Source organism: Babylonia areolata, chromosome 12 (genome assembly GCF_041734735.1).
Source record: "Babylonia areolata isolate BAREFJ2019XMU chromosome 12, ASM4173473v1, whole genome shotgun sequence".
NCBI classification, from domain to species: domain Eukaryota; kingdom Metazoa; phylum Mollusca; class Gastropoda; order Neogastropoda; family Buccinidae; genus Babylonia; species Babylonia areolata.
The window spans coordinates 36,156,130-36,166,178 of NC_134887.1; the positions used below are offsets into that span (position 1 = coordinate 36,156,130).

Consider the following 10,049-nt stretch of genomic DNA (forward strand, 5'->3'; position numbering starts at 1 on the left):
GGAAGGTGGCATTGTCTGTTTAGTAAGGTCGTAAAGAAACGTTTACAGTCCACTGAGATGAGATGCTTTCGAAGACTCCTGGGCATCTCCTACAAAGATCATATCACGAACGAAGAAGTTCGAAACAGAATCAGGCAAGTCATTGGGCCATATGAAGACCTGTTGACCTTGGTCAAGAGACGCAAGCTCAAATGGTATGGCCATGTCATGAGATCATCAGGGCTTGCCAAGACATTCCTGCTGGGCACAGTGCAAGGAGGGAGAAGGAGAGGCAGACAGAGGAAGAGATGGGAGGACAACATCCCAGAATGGACGGGCTTGAGGTTGAGCGATACAATCAGGAGGTCAGAAAACGGAGAGGATTGGAGGATGCTGGTTGCCAGATCACCTGTGGCGCCCCAACGGTCCACAAGACTACGGGATAGGTGAAGGTGAAGGAAGGAAAGAAACGTTACTTCATGCTTAGTCATATGAGTGATGTTGGATGTTTTTGTTTGTTGAAGTTGAAAACGTTTGTTGATTAGTTTGTTCGTTGTTGGTTGGCTCTTGTTGCTTGCCATAATAACTAATGCTTGGTTAGGGACACGACGTTGTCTGTTTTCTTTTATTGAAGTAGGAAACGTTAAAACTTTTTCGTTTTGGTTTTGTTTTCATTCGTTTTTGTTATTGTTGTTTGTTTGTTTGCTTTTTTCTTTTTTTTTCCTTTTTTTAAACATACGCAGTTGTTTTTGGATTTTATCCTGTCCGCCTGTTGATCCACCCGCAGAGTTATTCGTTTTGCTTTATTTTTTTTATTTGTTTGTTTCGTTGGGTTGATGTTGTTTTTTACAGACGTCATGTCGGTTTTGTCCCGAAAGGGGTAAGATAAAAGGGGAGGGTACGCTTAGAGTATAACACCGCCGAATGCATGCCACTCCCTTTGGAGTTAAAGGTAAGGGGTCCGGGGTGGGTTTGTCATTGGTGGCGATGATCGTGAGCTGAGCTGATCTGTACGCGTCTCGACATACAGCGTTTTCCCAAACGACAGGTAACACATTCCCGCTGACAGGAGCAAGGGAAGAAACGACATCTCTGCCAAAGTCTGTTTCGGTTTGTTGGAAATATTTATTTCATTGCCCCGTACTTCATGTTTAGAATGTTTACGTGTCGAGGAGATGGAGAGGTGGGTGTCTGAAGACAATGACTGAAGAAAACTCTGACATGCCAGATTATATGAATCTGTGGTGTGGGGTGAGGGTAGTAGGGCACTATGAGACGTGGGTGTAGGGGTGGGGGACCAGGGGCAGGGCTTACAGAAGACTGATTTACGCAGTGACACAGAAGGCGTAACAAAAAAAAAAAATCCCCTGAACATCTTGGACTGTGAATAGTTGAGGTACACTGTACTCAACAAAAGAGTTCTTTCTTCTCCTTCTTCGTTCGAAGTCTGCAACTCCCACATTCACTTGTATGTACACGGGTGGGCTTTTACGTGTATGACCGTTTTTACCCCCGCCATGTAGGCAGCCATACTTCATTTTCGGGGGTGTGCTTGCTGGGTGTGTTCTTGTTACCATAACCCACCGAACGCTGACATGGATTGCAGGATCTTTAACGTGCGTATTTGATCTTTTGCGTGCGTATATACTCACGAAAGGGGTTCAGGCACAAACAGGTCCGCACATAATTATTATGTTGACCTGACAGAGCGCGAGCATCTTTGGGGGGGGGGGGGGGGGGGGGGGGGCGTCGAGTCTATGGCCGATAAAGTTCACCCGATGGTCTGTCTGAAGGATGCACACCTGTGTGGACTTCAGTTATATTAGCTTCCACTTTTTCCAGTAGCATGGACTTCAGTTGCATTAGGTACCACTTGTTTTAGTAGCATGGACTTCAGTTAAATAAGCTACCACTTTTTCAGTTGCATAGACTTCAGTTATATTAACTACCACTTTTTCCAGCAGCATGGACTTCAGTTACATTAGCTATCACTTTTCCAGTAGCGTGGACTTCAGTTATATTAGTCACTACTTTTTCAGTAGCGTGGACTTTAGTTATATTAACTACCACTTTTTCAGTAGCATGGACTTAAGTTATATTAGGACTCATGTGAGACGTGTGAAAGTCCGTGCATGATAGGTTGTACCTTGTTCTAGTTGTGTGGTGTGTGTGTGTGTGTGTGTGTGTGTGTGTGTGTGTGTGTGTGTGTGTGTGTGTGTGTGTGTGTGTGTGTTTACTGAGCTTAAAAACGTGACAACTGGTTATAATGAATGTGCAATATGTAGGAGGAATAATGTGCAATATGTAGGATGAATGTACAATGGAATATGTCTAATGCTAACGTCTATATTCAAAATATATTTCTGTTAATAATTACGATGTAATAATTAATTGCAATGTTTTTAAAAGCGAATATGGGAAATGCTTTTATTTGAGAACATATGTTTATTACTCTTGTTTAATCAAGTAATCCGCGTGTGCGAGGTGGGTGGGGTGTGGGTGGGTGCGGGTGTGTGCTGATTATCTGGTTGCGGTTTTCCGTAACGTATCTTTATTCTTATCTTATCTATTATAATCAATGTGCAGTATAGTAGGCTATGTTTATAATTATATTCAAATAATGTTTCTTAATTCTTTCTGTTTTTACATTAAGAATACTAGTTATTGCCTGCAGTGTGTGGATGTATGTATGAAACGGTGTATAAGATATTTTTTACATTTGTATCTTCGTAATATTCGTAAAAGCTGTTGTTGACTTTTACAGTTATGGTCCCCATGTTGTTTACTTGTCTATGTTGTGATAATGCATCTGACCAAATTTCTCCAGTTGGAGATAATAAAGTTATTCTTATCTTATCTTATATTAGCTACCACTTTTTAGTAGCATGGACTTTAGTTATATTAGGACTTCAGATATATTAGCTACCTCTTTTTGAGTAGCATGGCCTTCAGTTATATAAGGACTTCAGTTATATTAGCTACCTGTTTTTGAGTAGCATAGACTTCAGATATATTAGCTACCATTTTTTGAGTAGCATGGACTTCAGTTATATCAGGACTTCAGTTATATTAGCTACCTCTTTTTCAGTAGCTTGGACTTCAGTTATATTAGGACTTCAGTTATATTAGCTACCTGTTTTGAGTAGCATAGACTTCAGATATATTAGCTACCATTTTTTGAGTAGCATGGACTTCAGTTATATCAGGACTTCAGTTATATTAGCTACCTCTTTTTCAGTAGCTTGGACTTCAGTTATATTAGGACTTCAGTTATATTAGCTACCTGTTTTGAGTAGCATAGACTTCAGTTATATTAGCTACCTCTTTTTCAGTAGCTTGGACTTCAGTTATATTAGGACTTCAGTTATATTAGCTACCTCTTTTTCAGTAGCACTTCAGCTGGTGGTGTGGTGTGTGGGTGGTGTTGTTGTGGTGTGGTTGGTGGTGTTGTGGTGTTGTTGTGGTGTGAGTGGTGGTGTTGTGGTGTGTGTGGTGTTGATGTGGTGTGGGCTAGTGGTGTTGTGGTGTGGGTGGTATCGTTGTGGTGTGGGTGTTGTTGTTGTGGTGTGGGCTGGTGGTGTTGTGGTGTGGGTGGTGTTGTTGTGGTGTGGGTGGTGGTGTTGTGGTGTGGGTGGTGTTGTTGTGGTGTGGGCTGGTGGTGTTGTGGTGTGGGTGTTGTTGTTGTGGTGTGGGTTGGTGGTGTTGTGGTGTGGGTGGTGTCGTTGTGGTGTGGGCTAGTGGTGTTGTGGTGTGGGTGGTATCGTTGTGGTGTGGGTGTTGTTGTTGTGGTGTGGGCTGGTGTTGTTGTGGTGTGGGTGGTGGTGTTGTGGTGTGGGTGGTATCGTTGTGGTGTGGGCTGGTGGTGTTGTGGTGTGGGTGGTGTTGTTGTGGTGTGGGTGGTGGTGTTGTGGTGTGGGTGGTGTTGATGTGGTGTTGGCTAGTGGTGTTGTGGTGTGGGTGGTATCGTTGTGGTGTGGGCTAGTGGTGTTGTGGTGTGGCTGGTATCGTTGTGGTGTGGGATGGTGGTGTTGTGGTGTGGGTGCTGTTGTTGTAGTGTGGGTGGTGGTGTTGTGGTGTGGGTGTTGTTGTTGTGGTGTGGGCTGGTGGTGTTGTGGTGTGGGTGGTGGTGTTGTGGTGTGTGGATGGTGGTGGTGTGGTGTGGGTGGTGTTGTTGTAGTGTGGGCTGGTGTTGTTGTGGTGTGGGTGGTGTTGTGGTGTTGTGGTGTGGGCTGGTGTTGTTGTGGTGTGGGCTAGTGGTGTTGTGGTGTGGGTGGTATCGTTGTGGTGTGGGTATCGTTGTGGTGTGGGTGTTGTTGTTGTGGTGTGGGTGGTGGTGTTGTGGTGTGGGTGGTGTTGTTGTGGTGTGGGTGGTGGTGGTGTTGTGGTGTGGGTGGTGTTGTTGTGGTGTAGGTGGTGGTGGTGGTGTGGTGTGGGTGGTGGTATTGTGGTGTGGGTGTTGTTGTGGTGTGGGCTGGTGGTGTTGCTGTGGTGTGGGTGGTGGTGGTGGTGTGGTGTGGGTGGTGGTATTGTGGTGTGGGTGTTGTTGTGGTGTGGGCTGGTGGTGTTGCTGTGGTGTGGGTGGTGGTGGTGGTGTGGTGTGGGTGGTGGTATTGTGGTGTGGGTGGTGTTGCTGTGGTGTGGGCTGGTGGTGTTGTGGTTCTCTATCACTGAGAAAATACTTGTCAAAAAGCGGTTCACTTTTTGGGGGGACACCCGATATATTATCCTCGAAAATAAATAAATTTGTCCTGTCCTGTCTTGTCTTGTCTTGTCTTGTCTCTCATTCTTTCTCTCTTTCTCTTAAATGCGTATGCTTCTGATAATGCTTACTGTTGTATTTCATTGTATTACTTCTTGTCACAAAATTTAGTTGTTGTTTTCTGTGCGGAGTACAAATCCCGGTCCGTACAGGGGATCCGAACCCGTGGACTTTTGCTTCCTTGTCGGGTGCATTACCATTAAGCCACCGCTCTGCATCAGTTAATTATATTTTCATTTGCACTTAAATTGTTTCAACGAATATTCCGTTTTTCTTCTGCCAATGCGTTTGTTAATTGACTGTATCAAGTGAAAGAGTAAGATGTAGTTGTTGCCTATTTTCAAAATATATTTCTTCATCATTTTTTGACTCGCTTGTGTAAACAAAGTGAGTCTATGTTTTAACCCGGTGTTCGGTTATCTCTGTGTGTGTGTGTGTGTGTGTGTGTGTGTGTGTGTGTGTGTCCGTGTGTCTGTGTGTCTGTGTGTCCGTGGTAAACTTTAACATTGACATTTTCTCTGCAAATACTTTGTCAGTTGACACCAAATTTGGCATAAAAATAGGAAAAATTCAGTTCTTTCCAGTCATCTTGTTTAAAACAATATTGCACCTCTGGGATGGGCACAAAAAAATAAAAAAGAAGCCTAATTATATGCAAACTGCATTTACTGTTATATTTATATTTTTTGTATTCTCTAAACTTGGCACGTTGACCTCTTATTCTGACACAACAACAAGAGGAGTCATTATTATCATTTTTTGTTCAAACAGGAACTTCTTTTGCTAAGCATGGAATTTTTATTTATTTTGCAAACGTTTTGGTGCAGATAGTAAAAAAAGGGAAATTACTCTGTAATTAATGCTAGGGGACTTAATTCATCACAAGTGTGTCTTGAAGGCCTTGCCTCTCTTGTTTTTCTTTTAATAATAATAATAATAATTATTATTATTATGATTTGTATTTATATTACGCTAAGTCTCGTGCAGAGAGAAATCAAAGCGCTTTCACACCAGTCACATGCATGTATAACTCTAGACTGATACCCCCTCCAACCCAAAACAAAAACAAACCAAAACAAAAAAACAAACAAACAAAAAAACCAAAACAAAACAAACAAACAACAACAACAACAAAAAGCAACAACAACAACAACAACAAAAAAAACAAACAAACAAAAAACAAACCCCAAACAACTGAAAATAAGGAGAAGAGGCATGGAACGGAGGCTATCTTGGGAAGAGGTGGGTATTTAGGCCAGACTTGAAAGAGCTGAAGTGCGGAGACCTGACGAAGCGAACACTATCAAACAACTTAACACCTAAATTCGTTGTATGTCTTATTCTCTGTGCTGGCAGAAACTCAACTCTGTATTGTCTGGTTTGAAATTACTTTTATTGTATTATCGGATTGGTAACCAGGGGTGATGTCAAAAGTGGGGGTGACACTGCGTTTACATTTTCGTAGAGGAGGTGCAAGGTAATGTGTGTGTGTGTGTGTGTGTGTGTGTGTGTGTTGGAGCTCATGTACGTTTATATGTATTTGACTGTGCTTTCATATGTGCTTGTACATGTAAGTGTTCATCTCTGTGAGTGTGTGTGTGTGTGTGTGTGTGTGTGTGTGTGTGTGTGTGTGTGCCGTGGAAGCTGCGATACGTAGACTAGAAATGAGTGTGTGGAGGAGGGGGGTAGAGGAGGTGCAAGGTAATGTGTGTGTGTGTGTGTGTGTGTGTGTGTGTATGTGTGTTGGAGCTCATGTACGTTTATATGTATTTGACTGTGCTTTCATATCTGTGAAACTGCATGTTTGGTGCATTTCTGTTATGCATGTGTGGGTGTATGTGTGAATGTGTGTCTTCATGTTTTACATTTATTCGTTTATTTATCACCATTGTTGTCTTATTTATTTATTTATTTATTTTTTATTATTATCATTTTATTAGTATTACTAATATTATTACTACTACCTTTTTCTACAGTATAATTATTATTTATTTATTTATGCAAGCTTATCTATTATTTATTCCCCCGGTTTTTTGTTGTTGTTTTTTTTTGTTTTGTTTTTTTTCCTCAAGGCCTGACTAAGCGCGTTGGGTTACGCTGCTGGTCAGGCATCTGCTTGGCAGATGTGGTGTAGCGTATATAGTTTTGTCCGAACGCAGTGACGCCTCCTTGAGCTACTGAAACTGAAACTGAAACTTACATTTTCGGAAAATAAGCCGGGCAGCGTGTTTTTTTTTTTTTTTTGCATTCGCTGAAGTCGGTCAGGTTTAACATCTTGGAGGCCAGCCAACAAAAATGACAGAAATGCAAAAGAATGAGGACAAAAGGAAAACGCGAGAGGTTTTTTGCAGCAGTGACTGAGAGACATTTTATTTATTCATTCATTTTGAGACATCTTGTTATAGCGCATATTCTTGAAGCTTTATGCACTTTAGCACTATTGTATGGTTTGAAAGATAGGTAATAAGAGGTTGTGTCAGAAGTGGGGTTTCATTGTCTCGTTTACGTTTTCGGAAAATAAGTCGAGCAGCACTCTTTTGCATTCGCTGAAGGCATACAATTTTCTGATGTAACCGATCCTGCGTATTTGAACAGATTTGCATGCAGGTGTTCTGTGATTTTTCCGTGGAAAAAACAAACAAACTGCCTTAACGTACAACACACGTTTTTGAGAAAATGGAATATTGAAGCCTGCGATTTCAAGAGGGGACGTTTCAGTAACAAACTGGCATGATCTCGATTTTTGTTCCCTTCCTTCATTCATTTTAAGCGTATTGTATATCATCCAGTCTTTCACTTATTCTACACAGAAATCTACACTTATGGTATTGAGTATCATTTGCAAATAGATGGTAAAATGAATTGCCCTATAACGCTGCTAGTATACTGTAAAGACAATGGATCCCATGACTGAACCCTGAAGCACGCCGTACTTAATATAGATTCTATTCAATTAATCAATCAGTCAATTATTAAGTCAATCAGTCACTTTATTGTCTGAAACAGAGTACAGAAATTCGCCTTCAGATGTGTGGTGGTGTTGTGGGCGGAAATTCTCCAATGAGTGTGGCCTGAAGATCCACAGGACCAAAAAAGGTTGTATGAAGAATCTGACGAATGCTCAGCAGCATACTGCACCAGCAGATAAGACGTCGGAAAACCAAGGCCAGGATTCAAACCACAGTGCCAAGGATATCCACGATGATAATTCAGACGAATCATTTGTACAAGATCTTGAAGCCAAACGCCAGAAACTAAACTTGCCACATGCAAGTGCAAAAATGGACTGGGAAGAGTCATGATCTGGGTGCGGCCGGGCCCCCTTAGAATGTAAGGAGTTCAGGGCCGAAACACTTGACTGAGGGGGGAAGATAGGAATGAATGAAAGTAGGAAGAAAGAAGGAAGGAGAGAATGAATGAAGGTAGGAAGGAATGAATAAATGAATGAAGGTAGGAAGAAGGAAGGGAGGAAGGAAGGTAGGAAGGAAGGAAGGAGAGAATGAATGAAGGAATGAAGGCCAGGAAAGAAGGAAGGAAGGAAGGAAGGTAAGAAGACAGGAAGGAGAGAAGGAAGGACAGAAGGAAGGTAGAAAGGAAGGAAGGAAGAAAAGAATAAATGAAGGTAGGAAGGAAGGAAGGAAAGAAAGAATGAATGAAGGTAGGAAGGAAGGAAGGAAGGAAGGAAGGAAGAAGGAAGGAAGGAGGCAGGCACCAGGAACACTAACTACAACGTGTGTTGTGTGTGGAAGGAAACACAGGAAGACAGAGGGAACGAACGAAGGAGACAACACCATGAAGACACTTCTGGTTCTGGTGCTGCTGGGGGTTATTGCCCCTGTCGCCATGGCGGCCACGTAAGTCATGACAAAGGTTAACCCCCACCCCACCCCCCGCCGCCCTCCTCCCACTGCAGGATCTAATGTAAATGAGCTAAAAAAAATAATTTTTTTTCAAATGAAAAATACTCAAATGATTCAATAATTTGCTATCACAATATTCAAATCACCACAGTGATATATCCAACGTGAAATGACACGACATGGCACGATACTACGAGAGATGATGCGACACGACATGACACGACACGTCACACGTCACGACAAGTCACGATATCGCATGACGCAACACTACACGACACGTCACGAGATCCCATGACGCAACACTACACGTCACGTCACGGTATCAGATGTCGCAATACGACACGTCACGATATCACATGACACAACACGACACGTCACGATATCACATGAACAAATACGACACGTCACGATATCACATGGCACAATACAACACGACACGGTATCACATGACACAACACTTCACGACACGTCACGATATCACATGACGCAAGAAGACACGACACGTCACGATATCACATGACCAAATACGACACGTCACGATATGACATGACACAACACGACACGGCACATCACGATATCACATGACGCAATACGACACGTCACATCACGATACAACATGATGCAACACACAATGACACGACACGACACGACACGAAATATCACGACACAACACGAAACGATTATGACATGACTGGACATGACACAAAAAGACACGACACAACACTAAACGACACGACATGACATGACACAACACAACGTGATGTGACACGACACGGGACAGCACGGCACGACACGACACGACACACACGACACGACACGGCACGGCACAGCACAGCACGAAGCGAGGTGTGACAAAGCAGTACAGTGCAAGGTTTCATCGGTATTATATGCACGTGCAGTCACACCTCAATGTTATGTGTTTTAAGGTGCAGGTGAAACCCATCAGTGAGATGAGCTTTTCTGGACAGTAAGACGCTTGAAGGATCTTCTAAAAGCCAGTCTGATTAACGGTGTCGAAGGCCTTGGTGAGATCAAGAAACACCATGTGGAGCTTCTGATTTTGCTCACGACACTTCTTCTGTAGCTGGAAGAACAGCAAACACCGTATTGGCTGTGGCCCTGCACTGTGATTCAGGGACCATGGAACCTGTTGTGTAGCTGATAAGTCTGTTCAAAAATTTGTATTTGTATTTGTATTTCTTTTTATCACATCAGATTTCTCTGTGTGAAATTCAGGCTGCTCTCCCCAGGGAGAGCGCGTCGCTACACTACAGCGCCACCCATTTTTTTTGATTTTTTCCTGCGTGTAGTTTTATTTGTTTTTCCTATCGAAGTGGATTTTTCTACAGAATTTTGCCAGGAACAACCCTTTTGTTGCCGTGGGTTCTTTTACGTGCGCTAAGTGCATGCTGCACACGGGACCTCGGTTTATCGTTTCATCCGAATGACTA

At 42.7% G+C, this 10,049-nt stretch overlaps 1 protein-coding gene across 4 annotated transcripts in view; it reads left to right on the top strand.

Annotated features, from left to right (window-relative positions):
• Positions 1–931: 931 nt before the first annotated feature.
• Positions 932–10,049, top strand: part of LOC143288583 (coadhesin-like) — a 29,619-nt gene continuing 20,501 nt past the window's right edge. For 3 of the 4 annotated variants that reach the window (XR_013056118.1, XM_076597204.1, XM_076597206.1), the window contains exons 1-2: positions 932–1,027; positions 8,488–8,592. Coding sequence is in view for 3 of the 4 variants with exons in the window: in XM_076597204.1 (XP_076453319.1) it covers positions 8,531–8,592 (62 nt within the window). In the remaining variant the exon portion in view is untranslated. Of the gene's footprint in view, positions 1,090–8,487; positions 8,593–10,049 lie in introns of all 4 variants that reach the window. The other variant, XM_076597205.1, reaches the window with a different exon arrangement.